The sequence below is a fragment of the Poecilia reticulata genome, chromosome 13 (assembly GCF_904066995.2).
Source record: "Poecilia reticulata chromosome 13, P_reticulata-male-v2, whole genome shotgun sequence".
Lineage (NCBI taxonomy): Eukaryota > Metazoa > Chordata > Actinopteri > Cyprinodontiformes > Poeciliidae > Poecilia > Poecilia reticulata.
Window position 1 is genome coordinate 12,610,259 of NC_088842.1, and position 27,030 is coordinate 12,637,288.

At 38.9% G+C, this 27,030-nt stretch overlaps 1 protein-coding gene across 2 annotated transcripts in view; it reads left to right on the plus strand.

Moving 5' to 3' along the window:
- The window catches only part of rsrc1 (arginine/serine-rich coiled-coil 1), a 142,467-nt gene that overhangs the window by 98,152 nt on the left and 17,285 nt on the right, over window positions 1-27,030 (plus strand). For both annotated transcript variants that reach the window (XM_081614507.1, XM_081614508.1), the window contains exon 7: window positions 12,570-12,641. In XM_081614507.1, the coding sequence (XP_081470633.1) occupies window positions 12,570-12,641 (72 nt within the window). The remainder of the gene's footprint in view (window positions 1-12,569; window positions 12,642-27,030) is intronic.

A 27,030-nucleotide genomic window follows, 5' to 3' on the forward strand; every position in this document is an offset into this window, starting at 1 on the left:
GTTTTTCAGTAAGTAGTAGCTATTTTAGTAAGTAAGCAGTCAGTATTGAGTATCTTAAATCTTCTCTGTTCTGCCCTTTGCAGCATTTGCTGACTTATTAAAAGAGTTTCATGGCGGCATGGGAAAAATTATAATGTTATTTTCTATTTTCTATGTGTGTCTCTTGTAGAAATATCTAAACTCTCATTACCTGGAAGAGTCACCTGGAAAATCATCAGAGAAGCCATGGACACAAGCACAATATAACATTTTGAGAGAATAAAGTACTGTAATTATAACTGCAGAATTTTTATGACTATATTCCACGTTCTATTAAAACTACTTCACTACCTGAGAAATGAACTGATTTTACAAAAATTATCTAGGAAGGGATGAATTGGGAAGGGATTGCTATGAAGTGGTGGTAAACATTTAAACATATTGTTTGTTCTGTTTGTGTTGGTGTAATTACATTATTAAAAAGATGTTGTTTTTTGTTTGTTTTTATACAAGAATACATTAAAGTGTGTTCAGAGACAAGTAGCTGGTAAAATTCTGGAGTGAGCGATTCTTACAGCTTTTGTTTTACCAGTCTTGCTTGGGGGGGAAAGGCCTTTTCACCCTGAATCTAACGAATATTCATCATATCGACACCAAGCACTGGACCAGCTTAAACCAGGACCACCAAGTTTGTGTCTATCCGCGGTTGTTTCTGTAATGTCAGTTGCGCTTGGCCCCGCTGACACCGCCGGGGTCCCGGCGCTTCAGCCTTTCTTTTCCAATTGGCCGCCCTTTTGAACCCCCTAGTGTCCGCGCGGCGACTAGCGGCCCTCGTTTTACCTTTCATGTGCGGGGGTCCCCGAGAGATTTAAGTCCCATTTGCAGCGACTGCCGCCTCAGCGAAAGACATGAGACGCACTCTAGGTGGTGTGCCATTACAATGGCATCCAACAGGCTTTCAACTTGGGAATCAGAGCCTATTCTCTGCTATTCAACAACCCGCTCAAGTGCATTCATACTTGAACAACTGAACAGATACAACTCGCACATTCACGAGACACCTCTAATCTACGACACAACCTCCTCGTCTTTCGGTTTCTACGTTCATCCCTGTTTTTCTAATAACGAAGAGGCAATTTTTACAATTCATGAACACAAAACTGCCTTCAATTTTAAACGGTTGAGTGGAAAACTTTCATCATAGGCATTATTAATGACTAATATGCATTTACTATCCTTGGAGGAAAAAAGCAGCTTTTGTCATTTCCACATCGATTGACTTTTCTATTACTTTAGTTCAAGTGCCGTCTGTGTTGAATTTTCAGAGGCTTAATGACACACTTATTTAAACCAAGAGTTTTAATATGCACACACGTACCACAGTATACTTTTAAATATGTATACATGCGGAATAACTGCAGTCCAGCCGGTTGATATTAGCTCTCTGTTAGCTAATAACTTAAATTTAAATTTTTCTTTCTTTCTTTCTTTCTTTCTTTCTTTCTTTCTTTCTTTCTTTCTTTCTTTCTTTCTTTCTTTCTTTCTTTCTCTCTCTCTCTCTCTCTCTCTCTCTCTTTCTTTCTTTCTTTCTTTCTACATGTGTAATCCTGAGTCACAAACCTAATTTCTGTAGCCCGGTTTTGTTTCAAACCCAACAGTAAACTATAACCCAGTTGTACAGAACCAGATATTGCTGGGAAAAACATAAAATGCCTTTGTAATGGTGGGTATGGCAAGTTAATGTAGGTTAAGGAATTATAGAGAGAAATATGTCAGTAGTATATCAGTTGTCTTGTGAAAATGTGCATGTAAAAAAAAAATCCAACATAATGTGGATTTTTTGTGTGCATCAGTCTTCTTGTTGTTTTTTTTTTTATCAAGAACATACATAAATAAAATCCCAAGTGAAAACAATTGTCTTAAAAAATGGTTTTAGAATTTTTCTACAGCTGATTTGAATACTAGAAAACAACTGGCTTTGGTTTATGTGCTTCCTGAACCTTTCTCTTAGTGAACAACACAAATATGCTTCTTCTATAAGCTGTTTTCTGGTTGTTTGACTGGCAGATTTTCCTCCCGATTTTCACATCAATACGGTGCATTTCACACCTTGTTTTTCTTCCATCTGGAAGAGTTGCTATTATGTAATAGTGTGCCAATTTAAAGGCTGAAGGAGAGACAAATAAAAGGTGGAGGAAAACAAAGTACAGCGGAGGACATAAAAGAAATAAAAGGAAAAAACTACAGAGGCATAAGAAGGAGACAGTAGATTTTAGAGATATGAAAGACTTGAACTTGAGGTTGAGGTGTCATACAAAGGCCCCAGGATACTTAATATTTTACTGTGTGATTCCTGCATTATAGATTTTTTCTGATTGCCCTCTCATGACCTTTTTGATGCTCATACACAATGCCGATAGGAAAGTTTCCATCTGTAGAACTTTAGTGTTTATGCAAAATGGATGCTTAGATTTTCAACAAACCAACAAAACACTGGCATTTTAAACCTAAGAAATAACAGGAAATCTTCTAAAATAACAGGAAATCTTCTAATATTCAGTAAGAGAACATGCTTGATTTAGAAGTGGCATTTCTATGCTAAGAATTTCAAGGTTGAACTTTGGCTTAACTGAATATTACGGTACAGAAACCATGATGTATAGTTTGTATTGACCTCTACTTTCTAAGTTTATAAAACCCCTTTTTCCATCTTGGCTTTTCTCGTTTTGTTTAGGTAGACTTACTAAATTGGATGCCAAAACGACAAGTTCTTTCAGTTTCTTAACTTAAGTGTCCACCCACAGGTTACTATTTCGTAAAGCCCACACAAAACCATGGCGATTTAACAAAGGTGTGTACACTTTGAGATGCAGTGTGAAGCCTAATACATGACACAATTTTATATTTACATAAATCACTGCTGTGGTGGACTTTGCTTTTGGTGCATCATTGAGTCGAAGACTTGAGTAAAAGTTTAGGAAAAGAACATGGATATTAATAAATCTGTCAGTCTGATTCTGAGTAGATTAATTAATCTTTTTAGGGCTGAGGCAAGACAAAATGTTTGAAATCCACTGAACAGTTTAGGTGGGGCAGAAGTCCTCCATCTAAATAACACAACATGTCTTGCAAGAAGAGAACTAAATGAGAGAACCTAATGGTTTACACAATCAATGGAGTCAGATTCTCTTTCCAAAGCAGAACATTTTCTGGACATACGGATTAGACTGGCCTCATTGAAGCAAGGATCCAAACACAGGTAGAACGGATTTCAAGGTCCATATTTTCAGATATTGACTTCTACCGTGAACTCTCTTTTAGTTTTTATAGCATGGTTAAAAAAAATAAAAAAGGAAAACTTTAAGAAAACTGTTTTCTTAGAGTTTAATGCAGGAGGTTCACTGGAATAAAAATGAAAAGTGTCAGCGGTTAGATGCATGCTTAAAATAAAAAAAAAAGTGTAGAACGACCCAAAGTTTATGGTTCTAGTTTACATTTTCCCTGAACATTAAAATGAACAGCTCAAAGCATCCCTACGACTCCATAGCAGCGCGCAAAGATCAGCACATCGCATGAGCCCCGGCGTCTTGCTCCTTCATTCAGACAATAATTAGACTCTGAAGCATCCATTACATCTAAACTGAAGAGGACCTAATTGATGTAGCGCTCAGCATCACAATATAGCCGTGAAAAGAAGAGAGCTTCTCAGACGATTTCAAATGAATAATTGATTGATTTTGTAAGATATCTCTCTCTAATTGTTTAGTTTGTGAATATTTTATGGGTGTCATTAATTCAGCTTTGTGATTGTAGTAAAAGGAAACATGGGGATGAGAATCACTCAAGTCTCCTGACTGAAAGATGTCAGGACTGCGATTTTCTGTCCTCCTTTTAAGAACATTTTTTTGTTTGTTTTTTATTATTATTATTTATCTAAAATAAATTGTTTTATTAATTATAAATTGACTCCAGGATTTAGAATTTCTCTATTGCATATTATCTTGTCATAATATTCCAGATTAAATTATGCTTTGTAGTTAGAAAATCTGTGCAAACTTGTTGTACAGCCGTGAACAGAGATCCTCATGCACCTGCATGTAAACACTCAGGTCTAAGGCAGACTTGTGCTGTGTGCTGTGCCACCTAGTGGATCTTCAGGGTATTACTCCTTCTTTTTTCTTTCTTTTTTTTTTTTATCAATTTTTAACTTAACACCAGAGGTGTCCAAAGGGCCGGTATCCTGCATGTCTCAGTTCTTTTCCTGGTTCAACACACTTGAATCAAACGATTGCTCATTTGTAGGTACCTTTGTTGAACTTTGACCTGCTGAGGAGGAAGTTGGACCATTTGAATCAACTGTGTTGGAGCTAAAACTGACTGGACACCCTTGCTGTTGCATTGTGTGTGTGCTTTCGCTCTAGAAACAACTCAGCTGACATCTTTTGAGGACGTTCTTTATTATATAACTCAGCTGGGGCATCCAAGCCTACAATAAACCCCAATGAGTGACATTAGTACACTGCTCACGTTGGTGTATGTTTTATTGTTTTCCATATAGAGTCATCAGTTTAATACTTACATTTTCTAACTACTATTACATTTTAATGTTTTTGAAGATGCACGGATCAAGCTTTTTTTCCTCTGCTGACGCTGATAAACTGGGGTTATTTGAAGATTGAGCTGCCACTGATCATTATGTCGTAGGACAAAAGTACGGCAAAAAGGTTCTGCATGTCTTTTTGGGTTTTTTTTTGTTGTTGTTGTTTTCTATTACGGTGGTAGGACTTTGTATTTTAACAGAAAATTAAGGAATTAGATTATCCTTCATCAAAGCAGATGACCAAACCACTATCTAGTTTTAACTAACTCAAGAAACACATGCTATTGGTTGATGTGTATGAGTGGTGTGAGTTCTTAGTGTTAATTAATTTTCATGCATGCATGGAAAAAAAAACAAAAAACTTTTCAGTACAATCACAGATTAGCCCCAACAAATAGAAAAATAGGTCACTAATTGGTGCATCTCCAACTATTTTCCGTTTTACGATTGTACACTTGTGTGGAATCGGTCTTTTCTCAGTCTGTCTCATCACCCGTCCGTCTCTCTGCTTCGCCTTTCTTATTTCAGTCCTGTTTTGTGTCAGTCAGTGTGCATACCTGTCTGTCCAACAACCCATTGTTTTTTTATGATTCTTTTGTCTCGACTTTTCTTCCTGTCAGGACTGCTTCTCATCAGCGCGTCGACACTTTTGTCTGCCCGAGTTCCAAACTCCTCTTGTCTTTTATTTTTTGCTTTTTTTTTGTTCCTTTATTGTCTTAGAAGCCTCTCTGGTGTTCTGTATTGGTTCGGGGGGCCCGGCTGGCGCGGTTTACTGTAAAGTGCTCAGCTGATTGGAGGGGACAGTTTTCCAATGGCGCCGCGCTGCCTCTAATATTCTGTTTGTCGTCGGGCGCGGGGCTGATTTATCACGCCTCCTCTGTTGCTGACATTCGGATTCACTTTGATTGGCGGTCGGACAGAATGACGCCCGGTGCGACAAAGCCCCGCCAGCATTTCTACGGCTTTTCCACATTTGCTTAGTTACAGTTGCATCAAAATGATTTTAAATATCATCCGAAAGTGATTTTTTTTATCTTAATGTAAACTTGGGCTGTATTTTTTGAGTGCTAAGATCAAATGGGATAGCATTGGAATCTGTCTACATGTTTGGATTGAATTTACTTTTTTTGCAAGGTTCCTTGAGTCTTCATGTGTTGTGGCGTTACAAAAATGAACTGAATCGAATTAAAAGAATTGAATTCAAAAAGTAAAAGTCATATCTTAAATACGCTCGCTACACAAATTGATACATTGAACATGTTTTTGTTGAATTTGAGGATGATTATGGTTTTCTACTAATGAAAACATCACAATATTGTATCAGACCGAAGAAAAATCATATTTTTTGTCAAAGATGTGAGCGCAAATGCAGCATAGCAGGAGCCGTCTCAGCCTGTTGCTGTGCTGATGTTCAGGAAGGCCAGGTTTCTCCATACTCTTATTCAACTTGTCTGTATTTTGGTCTCTCCTCTCCTTCCTGGCAGTAGAAAACCTTTTAACCAATTTGCATCATAAACTGAACTTGACTTCACTCTGATAACTAGGGTAAAACGTAATGTATTTGACTGACTTGAAGTTTGTCTGTATGACTGAATCAAATTGACATTTTTCTTTATAAAGGGCCTCGAGATGACGTGTTGTTAATTGGGCTGCAAGAATAGGAAATCTTGCGATGGTGGCAATATTGGTAAATATTGTGATATATGAGCGATGATAAATGTGCGTTTTTCTTTTTCCTCTGTTATTTAGCTGTTCTTCTGTCACTCTTCGACCTTTAACAACACTTCAAATATGTCGTCCAACAATCGGTGCATTTCAAGCAGTCCTTTGTGATATGAATATTGGACACACTGATACTGCAGTGGCATAAATACATTGAACTGAATTGAATTCTCCTTCGATCCCTTACAGGATTTTAAACCACTGAGTGGTGTCTATGAAAATGTGCAAAGAATTCACCTCCTTCATGTAAACATCTACAAGCTTCTGGTAAAATCCTTCTTGGATATTTAACCAATCTTTTGTGTTTTTCCTGACATTATCTCTAGGTCTGGTGTGTTTCATCACAATTCTAACCCGTAACCTACTTACTTTATTTTGAAACTCTCGAAGCAAGCTTTGCTCCACATCCCACTCAAGCCTGCTGTTATCCTTTTTACTTGTGGAGCTTTTCCTGTCGCACATTTTTCTATCGCTTAACCTTTGAATGGTAAACGGCCATATATGAGGCAGCCAGCTTCTTCGATGACCTTTTGTGGTTTAACGGAGTCGGTGACGGTCTCGATCAACTCTCACGTCCAGCAGTCTTTTCCATGAATCTACAAGCTGCACTTTTATTTATTTATTTTTTTACTTGAGTTAGTTTGATAAATAATATTGTCAATACTATTCAAATTTGTTGAATATGATATTTTGTTCACAAACATCTCGGCCTAACCTGCTCATGTTTAGAGATGGACGTCGAACTGTTCCACCATTTTCTAAGTGCTGTAGGTAGCTTATTGAGCAACAAAGGGAAACTGCCCTTTGACCTTGGAGCCTGACAATATTATAGCCTCACTCTCTACCTATAGTCACTTATTGTGCCCAACCCAAGGCTTGATCTGGTCCACCTTTACATTAAATAACAAACCCTCCTCGCACACACACACAAACTCGCACACATATCCCTCCTTAATAACTCTATAACTCACCTAAGCCTTAGATTTAATTGCTTATCTGTTTGTAAACGCATTAACCCCTCTGCTGGATCTGTTTTGCTGCCATCCCGGGGGCCCGACAAGCTCCTCCGACTGCCGTGCCTTACATCCAATGAATAGTCCTTCTCTGAGCGGTAATAGGGAATCAGCATCGTAGCAGCAAGCATTGGCGGCGTGTAAGAGATAAATCAGATTGGGGGTCTTGCTTTGCCAGTTTATTGAATCTAAATTGCGTGCGCGCTTGGCCCCCGCCGGCCCTACACGGCCCATCCATCTCCCGACTGATAATGGAGCGGGCCCGATTCCACCTGGTGGGAGCATTATTACATTTCCCCTCTAACGAGACCCGGCTAATCCTGCCAAGGGAGGAGGACGGAAAAAGAGAATAGGAAAGAAGAAGAGAGAAAGAGGAGGAAAACCTTGGTGGAAGAGGTGAAGAAGGAAGTAAGAGAGGAGGGGGAGAGGAAAAAAAAAAAATCGTCCATCCTGGCAGCCTGCCTCTGCCTCCCACTCTCCCTCTTTTCTTCTCATTCTCACTTTCCTTCTTCTCTGTTGCTGCGCATAAAACATCTTCTAGCGCCATCAGAGCTACATGGCCCCTGGGCCCCTGAGCTGCAATTACACTCATAATCACAATGTGATTTCACTGACGCTCTCCGCCTCCTCCCCGCTGACGCCGTCCCCTCGTCTTTCTGCTCTCCATCCCTGCAGCCAAGACTGAACGAAGTCTAAATGAAGTGAAAGGCTTCTCCTCTCTTGCTAACACCCGGCCGTTTATTACCCACTTTAATAAAAGTCCATCACAGAATTACCCTACAATGAACTGAAGCCACTCAGTTGCTGAGAAAATATACTTCCAATAAGCGGGCCTCTGCTCGCAGACTCAGACGAGTTGCAGTTGTTGATTATTTTCATATGCTTTATTTATTTATTTTTTTTGGTGCTGTTACAGCTGTAGTGTTAACAGGCTTTTCATGATGGTGCAGCAAAGTATGTTGCCTTCATGTTTTTAAAGCAGGGCTCCTTATTGATGTAATTAAATCACATCCCGGGCTCGGCGCTCAGCCTTACTTTCATTGTTTTGAGGGGGCAGGAGCCCCCGTGAGGCAGTGCACTGATGAGAGATGGATAAACAGTTTGATTTGCTGCTATTGCCCCCAGGCACGGTGTACCGGAGAGATGAGCAAGAGAAGGGAAGAGAAAAGCATTAAAAAAACTAAAAAAAAACTGGGAGGGGTGGGATAGGGCAAAAAAAAAAAAAAACAGAAGCAGGGAAGCAAGAACAGGATAAGAGAACCTGTTGGAGGAGGGATGAAGGGATAGAAGGTGGAGGATAAACATGCAGAGAAAAAAAGGCGACAAATCGTTCCTGTTGTTTGTGTACAAATTTGTGTGCACGCAGGCAATGTTTTTTTTCCTCCATCTTCTCTGTTATTTTTTGCTTGTTTGCCTGTTTCCCTCGCTGTCTTCGCTCTTCCTTCATCCTGCATGGCCCGTATCTTTCTGCCTGTCTCCTCAACCCCCCCCCCACACACACACCCCACTCCGCTCTGTCTCTTACCTGCCTCCTGGTAGCCTCGAGCAAGGCGTGAACCAAACAACCAGAAGTTCATTCGCACACACACATAGACGTGTCTGTGCATACAAACAAGAAGCAGTTGCAAAGATGTGCAGGATTTTTTACAAACTGCGGTGGTTTAGCCGCATTTCTTCAAGCCTAGTTTTTTTTTGAATTATGACTTTTTTGGGTGGGGTGGGGTACGTTTTGAATGTTCAACCCAGAACTATTATTCCCTGGAACTTAATTTGCCAGAACCTTTTATTTTTCCCCAACAGTTAGCTGTGTCCAAAATGGCATCCAAAACCAAACTTTTTACCTCTACTCACGCTCAGAGGGTCTCTCCTCTTGCAAGGTTGTTGCTGGTTCAGTCTCAATCAGAGGACACGGATCTTCGCCCAACGCCAAAACAATTACACTCAGTATAAACTATACAAGCTTATACTGATTCACTCTACAACTTAGTAATGATCTTTAAATCAATTTAACCAAACAAGTTTGCTCACCAGTGGCTGCTTTCGATATGGACAGTTGCCCTGGGCGGCTTTAGAGAGGGGGTGCACAAGCATCACACAGAAATGTCCCTGTTTGCTTCTAAGAATAGATTATTAGAGTACTTTGCATGTCTTGTGTGGGACTGGTACCCATTTTATCCCACTTCAGAATTTGGATGTTTTCCTGCATTTTGATTGGTTAGGGGGTGTTTAAAATAGGGGGCTCGTCCAGCATGCCGTCTATGCCAAAACTGTTTTTCAAACTTAAAAATGGTTAATGATACGCAATCTCGGGCAGATGTGACTGATATGATTTGTATTTTGGAACATAAACAGTGTAAACCATGTTAACTTTACCAGTTTTGATTTCTCAAACGTGGTTGTGACGAGTAAACAACTCCTTATCACTTCTTTTTAAATGTATTCAAACATTATCTTATTAAGGCATTTGAATGTAACCACTTTAAAGCACTGAAATTCGGCATGAGTTAATGAATGTTTAAATTTTGTGTTTGCAAACAAAATGCCAACTATTCCTGTGGGATCATTTCAAATGACCAGAAAACATAAATAGTGGAAAAGGAGACGACTGAAATGAAAATGTTTCCAACCTCAGTGATAATTTCCACAGAGCTGTATTTGTCTGTTTTTCAGTAGTTGACTTCTGTCCTCAAATCTGATATAGAATAGAAATAGAAGCAGTTTTTGTTGACCTGCTAAAGGGAAAATTCAGGTGTAACAGCAGCATCACACAAAAAAAAATTCTTAGTGTTGAAAACAGTACATAGCAAACAAGATTGACAATAACAACGCTAATAGTAATAATAATTAAAATACACCGTACAAGACAATGACAGAAAATACTGTGCAATTATTAAAAATAAAATCATTTGACCCTGGTTCCAGCAACAAAAGCATTGTGGGTTGAAAGAAAGCAGCAAAAATCTTCACTGCTACCTGGAAAGGCTCCTGCACCTTAACTTGAGCGCCCAATAATTCTCAGTGCTTTGCTCCCAAACACATTCGCCCCTCACTGCTCAGAGGAGGCGGAGGAGCGTTCAATCATCCGTGTAGAGTCATTGTTGGCAAAGATGCGGAACCTCCAGACTTAACCAGCCGTGTCAGCCCTGTGATGGCTTCTTTGTCTCCACCAATTACCGAACAAAAGCGGGCCGTTCAGCCCGTCGGCCTCCTGCGTCCGGACGTTTTCGTGTACGGCCATTTGTACTTGTAGCACAAACTCTTTTAACGATCAGAACATACGTGTGCGCAGGCATGATGAGTGGTGCAATAAACCCCATTTGGACACCCACAGCTGTGCCCGAAAACAAACAAGGCTGCAAGCGCTCGCAAACACTTACACCCACACTCCTATTGTATTAACCAAAACAGTGCTGCGGTCTCATTCTCTTCCTATCCCTTCGCTCTCGTCATCTCGTTCGCCTCGGTTCCTCTCCCCTGTTTTTCCCTCTTCTTTTCAAAGTTTAAACTCATTAAGTGTAATGATATTGGAGACTCAATTTTACATAGCTCACTCATCAACCAAGTGAGATAGCAATAAAGGCGAATGGCTCCACCGAGGCCCTAACACTGCAAAATAAATGATGCGCCGCAACGGAAATGTAATTAATTTAGAGGCAGTATTGATAGTCCTGCCATACACGGCATTATATTTTTTAATGCGGCTTAACATCTTGATTATTCGGGGGGTGGGGGGAGTGTGTGTGGTGGTGGTGGTGGGGGGGAGAGAGAGCAGGGACAACGCGGTTCGTGATGAGACCACGCTTAAGATGCCCTGACGAGTGTTTGTTCCCGCTGCCTCACTTTCTTTTAAGCTTTTCATTATACCAAAACGATAAACACCTCTTAGGAGGAAACGCTGACTTTGCGCAGGTATAAATGAAAAGCCAGGAAGGGTACCATCTTGCAGTGAGATTATGTTTATGCAATGATAAATCCTCATACCTTGCAAGGGGGATTTTTTTTTCTTAAGGAAAGCATAAGTTTTGCAAACATAAAAGCTAAATATTGTTTCCTTTCTTGACTTATCCATGAAGAATTGATTTAAGAAAGAGGCAAATTTACTATGAATTTTAGCACAGCTGTGCACTCATTAAAGTGTATCATTATGATCGATCGTATTGGGGTCACAAGATCGAGACAAAACAAGATTTTAGCAATATTTTGTGGAAAACTGATAGTATCAACTATCGTAAGTTTGACTGGACCTACGAAGGAGGAGCATTAGAGGAGTCACGGTGGACACTAGCAAGGAGACATTTAAAATGTTCTACACCTAAATTATTAGCACTCGTGAACCAAACCCTGCTTTTATGCACCTTGTTGTGTTATTATACACAGGGCTCAATGATGAGGCTGAAAAACATATTGTTTTGTCATAAGATAAGTTATAGAGCTTAGACTGACTGGCTCGCTTAAGAATAGTCTCTCATTCAGCACTGCATGCACATCAGGCAGTTCAGTTTGTTCCCACAGTAAAAAAACAAGCCTGTGCCAGCTGCTTCGTCCTGACATCTGAACCCTGAACACAGAGATGAGATCAGGGTGGCTGATATAGTTTGAAAGAAATGCAGATTCCTCATTTTTTTTTCTTTTTTTTTTTCTTTACTAAAAAAGACATTTTAAATGGGCTTTTAGTTTGTTTGTGTTGTTTCTGTGAACACGTGCATGATTGTGCAAATATGAGGCATATGGTTTGTTAGTGGAAACTGGCCCACAGAAAAAAGGTTTGAATCACCGGACTAAGTGATAAGTTGTAGTTTTTATATCTATCAAATTTTGAGGCGACTCCATCTACATATGTTATATTTTGAAGTAGAGAAGATGCGCTCATTTAAAAAACTGAAATAGTTTAGTTTTTTCGATCAGGTTGCCAGTATTTTCATAGTACTTATAAATCATTTGTGCTTTAGCTGTCACTCTTTCTAAATTTCTTTTTTCTACTTAGTACACGAAATATTGCAACACTAAATGTAGAGAAAGCTTCATTAATGATTATGTTCCCTGCCAGCCTCATACATTGGAGCAAGATGTCAAACTTAAAGGCTCACCTTCACATCCGAGGCTCATAATATTAGCTTAGACTACTTCAGAAAACAAAAAAAAATAGCATCGTGATGAGAAATCAAGGAAAATCCAATTTGTATCTGAATAATCAAGTCAACTTTTAGAGTATTGACTTTGCCTTTAACTTTGTTTCCTGCCATTTGTCATTTCAGCTAAGACAGATGAAGTTCTGAAGGCCAAAGTAGCCAAAAGAGAAGAGGAGGCTCGAAAGAAGCTTGAAGAAGGTAAGTGTTCGTGCTGATGTGTAGAACTTGGAAACGTTGACTTATAAACTAACTTCAGCATCTAACATTGACTATTTTTAGCCAATATGAAAACTGGAAGTAGGGTTAAACAGATTGTGTCAAAATTCAGGAATAAATGGACACAGGGTGATAAATGAGAGTAGTTTTGACCCACAAACACATGAATCTATGCTTAGCAGTTATACAAACAAAAATTGCATACAGATGAAGATCTAATTTTTAGGTCAACAATAATGGACAAAAACATCGTTAGCACATTTTGCAAGTCATGTAAGACATTTATATTTTTAGCTCATTTCCAGTCCAGATTATATATTCCATCTTTCAAATTCTTTAATGTTTATACCGGGTGAATCCTGTTAGGGTCATGGTGTGTGTCGTTAGATGACTTTTAGCGTAGCTACTTTTCTTGCTCAGGAACACAAGTTATAGTATGGACAACTAGAAAATTTCAGAAGAAATTTAAATGAGGCCTGCCAAAGTGTGCCCGTCAGTTGGAACCCAGCGTTCTGATGCTAAAATTTAGCATCATTGCTAAAGTAAGCTACATTGTACTCAATAGCCTGTGGAGAGTCACAAGCATGTTGAGTAACATGGACTTACTCCATTTAGTATATCAAAATAAGTGTGTAAGCTCAAATTAGCTAAAATGCTAATGCTAGCCTAAATGCTGCCAGTGGCATGTGTGGTATAACTAGCACGTTGTCTTACATGGACTTCCTCCATTCAGTGTGCTAAACATGGCTAATAAATAATTACCAGAAAAAAAACCCGCTCATCTCTTAACTCCAAATTAATAACAAGTAATATGATTGTTTATAAAACATAAGGTCTTTTGAAATACTGCTTATCTGCTTAGACACAAGAAATTTAAAGTTGGTAAATTTTGCAAAAGTAAAAATCTGTTGTTTACTTCGTGACACTTGGTTACCAGTAAACACACTCGTCTCTTAGCAACAGATTAGCAACAAATATTATTGTTCAAAAACATAAGATTTCCTCTGCTCTTTTGAAATACTACTTATCTTATACTACTTAACAAGAACTATGCAGTTGGTGAATTTTTTAGAAAAGTGAAAATGATTTATTTTTTGTCAGTGGTAAATATATTATAAAACACACATTTACCACAAAAGTAAAAATCTGATTTATACTTTGTGGCAGTTCGTTACCAGAAAAAATCGCTCATCTCTTAACACATTAATTATTGTTTATAAAACACAATTTCTTTTGAAATACTCCTTATCTGCTTAGACACAAAAAATTTAAAGTTGGTAAATTTTGCAAAAGTAAAAATCTGTTGTTTACTTCGTGACACTTGGTTACGAGTAAACACACACGTCTCTTAGCAACAGATTAGCAACAAATATTATTGTTCAAAAACATAAGATTTCCTCTGCTCTTTTGAAATACTACTTCTCTTATACTATTTAACAAGAATTGTGTAGGTAATTAATTTGGCAGAAAAGTGAAAATGTTTTTTGTTTTTTTTGTCAGTTGGTAAATTTTGCAAAACTAAAAATCAGATGTTTACTTAGTGGCAGTTGGTTACCAGAAAATGCGCTCATCTCTTAGCAACAGGTTGCCAACAAATATTGTTATTGTTCAAAAACATAAGATTTCTTTGTCCCTTTTGAAATACTATTTATCTTACAGACAAAATTCTATCTCTGTTTTCAGACACAAAACAGTGTCAGTTAGAATTTGTTTTGATTTGAATTTGGCTCGTTTTTGCTAATTACATCGCCATGGTTACATGGCTGAAATGCCTGGCTTGGCAAGGCATTTCAATGCTCTCCTATGCATTGCTATGGCAGGCCCCAATTACCTTAACACGCATGTTTTTGACTGAAGGAGAAAAACCCTGAAGAAATCATAGAAACTGTTGCTGCATCTGAGCAATGCTAACCACTCCTACACAGTGTTAATGGAAATAGATCTCCAACCAACCTAGCACGATCTTTTAATCCCTTTTTGTTTTTTTAATTGATCCTTGGTTGTTTCATTCTACTTGTTAATCTGTCAATAGCAAATCACTGGTTTCCTTTCAGTTGCTACATATAACTTAGCTCAAAAATAACAATATTAAACAATTAACTTATTTTAAAGTACTATTAGTTCAACAGTTGTAACTATTTCAATACAGGGACAAAGTAGACAGCTGCAGTATTTTTGCAATATTTTGGATCTGTTGTGTTTTCTCAAGGAAATTTAGCATTAGCTCTAACATCATTGTTAGCATCATAGGCTAGGTTTAGCAGGTCAATTTAGCAGTGAACCTGGACTATATTATGTGCAGTCCCATGGAATAATAAAAAACCTGTACAGCAATTTCCAACAATACTTTTTTTTTTTGCTCCAAGCTTGAAAAGGTGTATTGGCGCAAGTCAGGTTTGTTTAAAGTGTGATGCCTTTCAAAAAGCCATCAGTATAAACTACAGATCGAATTAGCATCTGTTGTATGAGAGTTAAACATAATGTTATATTGCCAACATGGAAATCAATGAAAACTGGATTTAAATGTCTCATTCAGTCGCCATAAAACAACCGATGTCTGATACTGCTTTTACACTTCACCTCTACTTCGCGAACCACAAATTCAGGGATGCTGATTACAGTCTGTAGTTTTTATTAGGACAGCTGTGATCTGCATGGAAATGCAGGCAGAAAGGAAGAAACGTGCTTAGCATTGCAGGTGATAAATTCAGTCGAGCTCCTTCACGACCAGCAGCATCGGTTATACACACACAGACACACACACGCACACACACACACACACGCACACTGCCTCAAGATTATCTTGATGCACATTTAAATAAAGTCAAGAGTAATTTGCAGTGGATATACTAACAGTAATAAAAGTCCTCAGATAGAATAATGACCCAGGTCCCTTTACTGACCAGGACATGATATAAATGAGAATATCAAATGTGCCACAAGTGTCTATGTGCACGCCCGCACAGATATGTGTCGTACTGTAATTTGTCCTAGTTTGTGCTTATGTTGATGTTGCTGGATTTAATTTCGTCTCTCTTTGTTTTTGTGTGTGTGTGCGCGTGTGTGTGTGTGTGTGTACAATCGGTGGCAGCGTGACCTTTAAAGTTAGCTGACCTTTCAGCCAAATGAAAGCGCAGCTATAAGGAACTAATTAGCCCTGCACTTTCTTTTTCTTTCACTTATTTAAGGAATAACTTATTCCCTTCCTTCGTTTTTTTTGCCCCGTTTTGTTTCTGTCCAGTCTCGTTATGATTCACGTTAATGTAATTTGTTTTTCTTTGTCTCAGAGCTCCATCTCCTCTTTCTTCATGAATAGTTTTAATACTTTCTCCCTTTTTTTTGTCTAGCAAATTATCTACTAGTTTCATTTCTCCCTGTCAGTGATTTGTGCCTTTTTCAAGCTGCATCCAACCTTGTCACTTTTCTTCACTTCACATCTGCAGGGAGAGTTGTGACTGTCTTTCTTTTTCTGTCTAGCTGTTTATTAAGCAAAGTTCTTACAAAAAAAACAATCGGCTGTATGCCTCATAAGATTTTTTTTTCTTCACGCGAAGGAAGTTTAGAAAAGCAATTTAAAGTGACCCTGATGGCCCTCTTTCTTTGCAAAAGAAGCAAGTGCTTCCATCACAAGTACCTCAATGCACCATCAGAACCATGTAGCTTCATCCTCTTCTGCCCTTCCTCCAAGCACACTAAAACTAAAGAGTTGGACCACTGCTGATGCTAAACAGCAGATCACTAGGGGTCTCCTCGCTCCCTGCAGGGCCTCTCAGAGGTCAGCACGACTGCAAAGTTTGCACTTGAACTGCTAAGTCAACTGAAATGAGAAATCCTTTTAAAGAGAACGGGAGGGGAGAAGTGAACGCTACCACCTACACTCCTTGTTCATAAATAGATCCGCATCCTAGACCGTCGGTGCATTTGAGTTAGTTTAGCCCTAATCGAAACCACTGAGATCTGATTCATGTGGATGCTATAATATGCAAGCTATTATTGTAGCAAACCGCGTACTGCTGAGCCCTGAGAGAAGAGATGGGAGGTGGGGTGGACGGGGTTTATCAGCCAGGTTTACTGGGAGGGAGAGGAAGAAGAGGATCAATAACTGGCCCCGTGGTCATCAGTTAACAAAGTAGTCGCTGCTTAAAAGGAATGTTTGGCTCTCTGGTTAAGGGCAGCCAGATGATGCTAGTGGTTGAAATAGGAAGCGTAGGAAATGAAAGGGGGTCAGAATGAGCGAGGTGGAGGCTTCCTTTGTTAGTTTCATGCCTTGTTTAGGCTATTAAAGCTTAGAAATGCAGCTTGTTTGCCCAGGGGTCTTCAAGCTAACTTGGTGACCCATCTATAATAAGATGGAAATCACTGCCAAAGTTACACAGCTGGTTTGTTTGGACTCTACTTTAACGGGGAACTTTATAAAAGCTCAGTTGTCACAATAAAAGCCATTATTGTGTGATTAGTTTTCTAAAAATAACAATTTATCCTGTTTTATCTGAGGAGTACGTGCTGCTGTGCCCTGTTTTTTGTTTTCTAAGTTTACTTATTTAGTTAGTAATTAGCTCTTATTTTATTTCCAACTTGCTTATATATTTATTTTACTAATATGCCAACATAAAATAATTTATTTACATTAATTAGTTGAAACCTCTGTAAAAGTATAGAATTTGATTTAGTTGTTTTCCAAGGACGGATAGGTATACAACACTATTGAGAGTAAGAAAATGTTTACGCCCCATTCATTTATCTGAAACATAGAAATCTATTTTTCTGGGAGAAAAAAAAACATTTTAACATTAATGTGTGTTTAGATAATGACTTCTATTTTTAATTTGCCACACCACAACTTGAGTTTTCACACAACTCATTGAACATTTAATCTTTGAGTTACTAATAGTTAAAACACCTATTATAAAATAAAGAGAAGTTTCCACAAACTTTTTTGTCATTTAAATACTTAAAATTCTGGATTTTAAGCTGCACCCAAACTTTTCAAACTGTGAGGCCTTGGATGCTAATAGAAAAGATAGAAGTTTCCTTATTTTGAAATTTTGTGAAACAAAAGACATTACTTATCTTAAACTGTGATTTGAAGGATCTTTGGTTAATGTTGGATTTCCTGATCCAACATTAAATAGCATCATAGTTTGTACAATATGCATGTTTCTCCAAATGCCCAAACAAAATGAAATGGCATTTTACTATGTTGCTAAATCTGAAGCCTTCTCCTTGTGTAATTAAAAACATGGTGACAAATCTAGATAAGTGAATTTGGAAAAGTGTGAGATTTTTTAAATGGAAATGTTTGTGGAGACCCTTCTTGATTGTTGCAGTTTTATTATTTATAGGATCTGTTGTTATTTTGATTTTGATTCTTATACTCAAACAAGTACATTGCATAAGTCATACATACACAAACAGTGTTTCTTGAAGCGCTATTGCACTTAATCGAGAGCCAGGGATCTACTTGGATCATTCTTTTGAAAGTAAATTATTCAACATGGCTGTATAATAATGTATGTTGTACGTATTTCGAAAGACCCTCCAGTTTTGTTGCCATGATTTTATTTTCTAACTTCTAAGTCTCTCCATCCAAGCTTACATATTTTAACTTTGTTAAAAGCTTATTGAACAAGGAATGGCAACACAAACCTCAGCAGTAACATATTGTGTTAATTTAACACAACTGTTTTCATCTTTTGTAATGCTTTTAATCTTAACAATTATTTTGAAATTTGTTTTATTGAGAGCTGCTCGATATTAAGGGACAAAATGATTTTGATCTTTTAGATCAAGTTTCACTGTGTCTTATGCTTACGTCTGATGTGAAATTTAGACACAGATTTGCTGAGGCCTATAGTTAGTAGTGGCATAAACATTGTGAAGGTAGGGAAAAAATAGAGAAGGAGAAAAATGTAGGTAAATGTTGACTTATTTCATCATTGCAGAATAAACTTATAATGACACAATGTGTTTTCCGGGTGTCATACTGCCCTAATTGAACAACTTCTCTTTAGATTTCAGAGTAAAGTGTAACACAGCTTCATTTGAATCTGCTCCTTAAAAAGCCTCCAAACGCACACACACACACACACACACACACACACACCCACACACACACACACGCACACACTCAGTGTCGACTTGTGAAACCTCAGCCCAGTGTGTCATTTGTGAGGCTCTGAGAGAAACGTCTTTTCATCTGTGCTGCCCTTCTGTAAAATACAGAATCATGTAGATATGGATTGGACACTAGCCTATAGCCTACAGATGGTATCTTAGCCTCAAACCTGCTCTGTCCCCATTACCTCAAACTGCCACCAGATTGGGAGATCATATATTTTAATGAGACGTATAATAGCTCTTTAACCCATATCATTAGGGGAATATAGTATACCTACCGTTTGCTCTTTTGGCTGTTAAACGAAAGGACTGTTTCCCTAATTACGTGGTGCGTAGGACAGGTCATGGGTTGGATGTGTACCTGTGTGTGCCTGTGCGCGTGTGTGTCTATGTTCAGGAATTGTATGACCATTAAATATTCAACCGCAACACCCCCCCACTCACTATCCTACCCCCCTCCTTCTCGACCCAGCATCCATTAACGCCTCATCACCGTTTAACTAGCTCTGTTGTCAATCACCTCAGGGCCTCGCCTGAAACTGGAAAATGTCTGGTTCTGGTTTCCTACCTTAAAAAGACAGAATCGAAGTCCACACCCCTTGCTGAACTGATGGATACCTCAGTGAAGGACAATTAAATATTACCGGAACATAACGTTATTAGGGAAAGCGTATCTTCGCCGTCGTTTTTTTGAATGCTCTGCTGAGCAGTTTGGCAGTCAGCTGAAAATTTCCTCTTTGCGAACATGCAATGATAATGTGGGCGTGTGTGCATGAAGTAAATGATGCAATCCCTTTTTTTCTAATTGAAAATAACTAATCCATGGCTAACAAGCTCTTGTATAATCCACAGCCATGTGCCTTCAGTTCTGGCCTATCTTGGCTGTAATAAAAGAACAGGAAATGAGAGGCAAGTGAGAGCGGTGGCTTGGACATTGACGCTTAATGTAATCTGCCTTGAAATCAAATTATTTGACCTGGAAAGCCTAACAATACAAAACTCCTGCCAGGCTGCTGTTAAATATTTAGCACGTGCCTGTCATGAATACAAATGGAGCGCAAATTAGAATCTACAGGCGCGTGACCCCCATATCAGACCCGAGGAGCACAGGGGGGGCTGGCTCTGCTTTAAATGTTTTAATTACCGGGGCCACGGTGTGGCGTGCCACGCTACCTCGCCGAGCCGCGTGGCTTGAAGGACAAGCAGTGAAATTCAAGTGCTGGTAAACATGAGCAATCCGGTGTCCGTGATCTCTTCACATTAACTAAAACATGGGGATTCAAGAAGGAGATTGTTTGAATTTCGCCATGCTGTTGTTGTGCACTTGCTGGACAGTTTGTCACGTACAAAGACATAACAATTACAGCAGAGGAAGTAGAGAAGGCTAAAGGACACTTCTGAAATCAACCATTTCCCCTATTCATCACAAGTACAGCTGACATTTGATAAACACTTAAGACTTGAACTAGTCCCAGACTGTTTTCTCAACATCACTGTTACTAGTGCGATTAGTATTATTTCTCAGCATCTAATTTCTCTAATCAGCAATGCACACATAATGTTGTCTATATAACATCATAACTGTCAGGGATTATTTACCATCAGCAGCCAGAACAAGGAATGCAGTCTGCATTCTCATCATTATGATTTTATGAGCTTAGAGGATACTGCTTATGGCTCTTATTGTAAAGATCTGAAAGGAAGTTGTCTCATTAGCTGACACAATTCTGTAACATAGATGGTCCTCAAAATGTAGAGAACTTCTATAACTCTTTTTGTTATCCTGGCGAGTACGATCACGCGTTTTACTATAACACTGATGGTCTAAACTAGTAGGAAATTAAATAAGACAGAGCAGCATCCCAAAGATTGCAAACAATAATTCAAAGTTAACTTACTTCCACTGGTGGAAGTGAATGTTTTCCTCCACTAGCCACTCATTGGAAAATATTCCTGGCACCCTTTGGGGCCCTATATTAATAATATAGGGGTCATCCATTGACATCACACCCCTTAAAAAAAATCAAGTGCATCTATTTCCTCGTTTGGGGTTGTTATACCCTTTGTTCCACAGCATGACATGATGACTCAAACCAATAAGGAGCAAATAAATAATTCAAAACGACTCGTAGATGGTCTTGATGTACATTAATTTGTTTCATTTCTGACTTAGTGGAGTTATGCAACGCCTCAACTACAAATATTGGCCAGAGCACAGGAAACACTGTCGTAGAAGAACATCAATCCCCCTCAAACTGACTTAAACATTCTCAAGATAAATTAAAAAATGACTAAACGTCCCTGTTAATTACACATTCCTGGCATCACACTGACGATGCCCCTTGGTAAATGCTGGGTCACAATCGTACTCCAAGCCGGCTGCACCTAGCATAGCTATCAATAGGTAAATTTGTTGAGTTTAGTGTCACACACAAGCAGCCTATATGAATGTCATCTCTGATTATGCCCATAGCTTTTTGACCACACTGTAACTTACTTCTGGCGACTACTACCAGCAGGATAATGCACCAATTTACTAAGATCAGATCATCTCAAACTGGTTTCTTGAGGTCACTGGTCACCAGATCTCAATCCAGTGGAAAACATTTGGAGCATGGAGGAACAGGAGATTCACATCACGGATGTGCAGCAAGCAAGTCTCAGAAAATGTGTTGCTGTCATATCAATATGGACCCAAATCTCCGAGGAATGTTTCCAACACCTTCATGAATTGTCTCTGCTGTCAGGAAGTAAAACAATACAGAAGGCAAAGGGGGCCCAACCCGACACTAGCAAGGTGTGGCTAATAAAGTGGCCAGTGTGTGTAGTTTATTTTATCCTCTCTCAGAATAAAAGATATACCAGTTTTAAACTGTTGTTTTTCTATTGGCTATATGATCTACCGCTGGACTCGAGGGAGGCACTGTATTGCTGTTGTGCACTCCGAGCTGAAGAAAGACCCGTCTCAGTGATTTTGATGTAAGAAAATCTGGTTTGTATCGACTGGGTATTGATTAGTGGAGTTGGCCTCATCTCCTGTCGTTACTTCAGATAAATGGCCTTATTTGTTGTGTTATTATGTTCAACACAATCATGCCAGGAACAGTCAGAGGAGTATTGAACCGACACTTCATTGGCTTCATGGCTTCTATTTGTTCCAGGAATTAAAGGATGTTCTCTGCCAGTACAGCACTGCGAATTGAGCACACTGACGGTCAATTACACCATCACTTTAAAGATCTTTTTCAAACACAATATTACTGAAGAACAGTCAGGGTTATATCTGATTTTTGTCGTGCCTAAATCAGGACTGATTTAAGGATAAATAAAGCCTGGGATTGAGTGTAGCCATCCTTCTTTTTCTTCCTATTCATTCAGGTTTGTGGTCCCCCCCCCCTTGAAATGATTAGTTATGCATGGCTTGTAAGCACTGAATCAGAGTTATGGTCCCTGGGGAAATAAATTTGGCAGAAAATCAGTGTGAGAAGATTTAATTATCACGAGGAGACCTTTTTTCCTTGCCTTGGCCCACTGAAGCCCAAATGCCTTTCCTCTCCTTTCCTTTTCCGTTCTGTGCTCATCTCCAAACGTAGCAGCCGGGGGGGGAAAAAAAGCCCCAGCGTTCATGCTGCATGCCAGCCCTCTGCTTGCCTCCCTTCTCCCCCCAATTTGTTTCATTGCATGGTAATAAGTAAAGCAATTACTGCTTTATTGATTCTTCATCACGGCAAATTTAAGGCTGATTTTCTGTTCCCGCTTACTCCTCACATCCTACCCCCTTCATCCCTTCGGAAATGGCACAGCAAGGTGATTAGTTGACCTCCTGTCCTGAGCGCTGCTGGTCTCGTGAACGAGTCGCGGTGAATGCCGAATTCTCCTAACCCCATTTGATCTCCCATCCCCCTTGTCCTGGGCTAATGGGATGCCGATGCCGCCCATGGTGGCTGTCACATCCACAGGGAAGGAAGCCATGGCTTGATAATTTCTGTAAGGATGACTATGGAATGACATGTTTAACTCAATAACAGTGAGGAGCTATCTGTGCCATAGGCGACATTACTCAGAAATTGACCATGTATCCTTTTTACACTGACTTCATCCAGGTCATCCAGGCAGATGATTGACAGAAACCCTTTAGCCTCTGTCACTCGTAATCATTTTTTGGGTTACCTTATCAATTAACCCGTTGCCAGTAAACCAATGTCCAAAGAGTCACCAGCTTAAAGCATTTTATGGGTACTTTGTAGAAGATATCAGATACCTAATAAAATCTTCTATTAGACTAAGATTTTAAAAAGCTTTTTTTTTTTACTTTGTATTTGTTTTTTACCTTATAGATTTGTATTTAATACTAAATTGAACACCTTCTCTTAGTCTGTCCAGTAGCTGACTGCTGAGTCAACTGGAGCAGGTAGCCTTACTAAGTAACCAGCTGGTTATACATCCAGTGTTACTCCAGTTAGATCAGAATAGCTAAACCCATAGTATTTTTAAGGATGCTTACATGAAAAATATTAAATTTAGTTGGTTTTTAAATTTAAATATCAAATTGTTTTTTTTGTTTGTGCGCATGTGTGTAGCAGTAGGACAATTTTATTTTTTTTGGGGGGGGGGGGGGGGGTTGAATAAAACAATAATATGTTATTGATTTTTAATCAGCAATACATCTTAATACATCAATATTGTGGCGTTTTTCTTTGTTGTTTTTTTCAAGGTTGTTTAGATGTAGATTCCAGACCATTGTCAACATATCAACATAAAAAGGCTGCACATACTCCACCTCCACATAAACACACACACACACGCGCACGCACACACACACACACACACACACAGGGGCTGACACATATCTGGACTTGATCAGCAACAGTCTTCTGCCCGACAGGGTGGACAGACTGCTGTGATTAGACACACCCACAGACTGCTGCGGGTCAGAGTGCTGACATATTGGGGAGGCCCCTGGCCATGTGTTGGCCCCTGCTGGGTTTGTCATGAGACATTAGAAGTCTCTTAGGATTTTGTGTGGCTGTGTTTTAGTCCCCCTGTGGGGACCCTCAAGTATGTTTTAAGGTGAGTATTTTATGAACAAATAAAGCAGTGAAGTTGCAGTTTGTAAAAAATACTACTATACGCAGGGTGACATTATTTATTTATTATTATTATTTTTCATCTAATTTCAACTGAACTTCCTAAAAGGTTTCATTGAAATTTGAAACTTTTCATTGTGTTTATGGCAATTAAGGGAATTCCCTGAAACCTACGAGTAACTTTAGCATGTTGCCATATTCAAGCATAAATATAAATATTTTTTTTGTAATAGGAAGACGTTAATGTTGTAATAATTGTGATGTTCATAAGATAAACATTAACATAGTATATCAGGTACAATCAGGTGTTGTAGCATAAAAAGAGACGTTCTTAGTTAATATTAGACAGATTTTTGTTGAGGTTGAAATATTATCATTCACAAGATGGCTCTAGCAACCTGTGAAGGGGAATGAAAACTTTTTTAAGTGCCAGTTTAAGAGGACAAAGATATGTGAAAAATCAGCTGCGACTCAGTGGTTAAGATAAATACAACCAGCTGGGTCAGACCGGACAGGACTTCAGATAACTGGCTTATCTGTGCCTGTCCTCAAACACCAGCAGGCGCAGAGAGTAGATGACTCCCTCGGTGCATATTGTTCTGAACATTGCCCAGACAATGTATATTGATAATGAAGTGTGACAATGGAGTATCTATTTAAAACACCCAGCAGTTATGCCATACGATTGTGCTACGTATAAGTAAAGTATCTGTTCAAGGCAGGAAATAACCATGAAGCTAACACACAATTTTTTATTTTTGCCTGATGCATTTTTAAGGCATATAACTAAGATCTGAATGCTTTCCCGCCCTGTTTTCTGCCCCTTGCTTGACCATCTATGACCTTCTAATAAAAGTCCAGAGAAGAATCGTCCGACTGAAGTTATCAGAACAAACACATAAGGTTTTTGAAACGTTGACATCTTTTTATTTTGTCCAGCTTCATTTAAAACTCCTGTTAAAATTTGACATTTGGCATGTTACAATTTAGATGTCTGCTAAGCAGCTGACTGCGGAGGTATCCGGAGCAGGTAGCCTAACTATTTAAACAACTTGTAAATCTTCCAGTGATGCTCCATATGGACTGGAACCTCTAAACATATAGTACTATTTAACATGTGTACCTCAAGTCTATTAGTACGTTACTCTTTCTGAATTTAGAAACTGTTTATACATCAGTACTCTAGCATTTTTGAAGGTTATCATCCTATAAAAATCTCATACTTGCCAATGCCTACTTAAAAAAAGTATGTGCTTCTCTTCTGCTTCAAAATACAATTAATGCATTTGTATACTTTTTGGGTCTTCTTTGACCACGTATTTAGAATTAGCTCCACCTGAAGTTTATACTAACACAGAGTCATGGAGCACACTTGCACATCTGCTAGAATTCAAGGATATCCGAAAATGACATTTTACTCATTCACCTTGGATTCATACACTCATTTATTGCTCACTCATTCATGCATTTACGTCCTATTATATAGACCATGAAGGCATTTATGGATTTACATTCAAATAACACTGTCACTGTAGGTTCGTTATGATTTTACATGACTTCCTTTAAAGGAGAGTTATGTTCAACTCATTGCCAAGGTTGTTAGTCCACAACTGAGGTCAGCTGGAGAGGAGGTGGGCAACATTTGCCTAATTAATTACTACTCAGACACTGCGCGCACGCACGCATGCATGACCATGACCTTTACTTATATAGTTTGTAGCAGACCACACAGAAAGTACACACACACACATATACAGAGGCTGCCAGGAGCCAGCAGAGTTAAAGGGAGAATCAATTACAACTCAACTAAGGGGAAAGAGTTGGCTGCTTGATGGGTACTTGTCAAGACGACTGTAGGTCACGAGGTATGTGTGTGTGTGTGTGCGTGTGCGTGTGTGTGTGTGTGTGTGTGAGGGTGTGTGTGTGTGTTTGTACTAGTCTGCTGTGTGTGTGCTGACATTCATGTGTTAGTCTGTTAAAATCGAATCCATTTCCAGGATTCTGATTACATCATTTTCATTTTAAGGACCTTGCTCCAATTAAGTAATTAGTTGCTTGGTGTTTCCCTAATTATAGAGTTGCTCATGAAAGAGTTGCTGACTAGCCTGGGATTGAAAAATGGAGACCGATGCACTTTTTTCCCTGCACTTACACACACACAAATACGCATACATTCGACACACGCACACAGCCCGGTTTAAAATCAAGTTAATGCAGTCAAACACTTGTTATTTCTGGTAAAGGGCAGGGCGGATACTGCATTTCTAATCACACTAAAACAAGACTTTACTTAATAAAAAAGATGTATTAGTGACTATATACAAAAAAACAATGTGTTTATCCTGACATTCATAAACTTTTTTGGCAATTCTTGCTTTTGCAGTAGAATTGCATTGAAGGCAAAGTGTTTTGTCAAATTGGGGACAAATGGGAAACGAAATTTAATAAAGCAAGGAACCCCGCCCATACCCGTTTGCAAACAGTTCACACAGAAAGTAGCTGTGATATCTTGAACACCTCACTGCTCAGCCTGTGAAAACGTCACAGTTTAACGAGATTCTGTGACGCTGCCCAGACTGAGGACATCGACTAACACTCATGCTGCTCTCTTTTTTCCTCTTTCTCAAAAACACACACACACACGCACACACACACACATGTGTGTAAGAGAAGCTCACCCAGCTGGTTTTGGTTAGCTCTTCATGTTTGCAGTCATCACTGTGCTGGCAGGTCAGCGGGGTGAGTCAGGACCATTCCGGGTCAATTTGCCCCTTCACTAATTCATATTCTCTTTTTGTGTCCACAAAATGCCATTTCATCTCAACCTACTTCCTGTTGGTACCTTTAAGCGTAAAGGGGTTTCTTAAAATCAGTTAATTCTCAAGACAGTCATGTATAACTTCAATTTAATTGTATTTTTTTCTTCCCTAAATATTTTATACTACACCGTATTCCACTTATTATAGATCAGATCTCAGTTGGGTCTGTTGACTCTTTGGAAAGAATTTTTGAGTAGCCTCCTTCTGTTGATCATATTTCCTTACAGTAGTGTGTGAAAAGGTTTTAAAATATTACTTCAAATATTACGCTTTCAATAATAAAGCGTAATATTACGCTTTATACCTCCCCACCACCTTGGGGAGGTTTGTCAACCTCCCCAAGGTGGT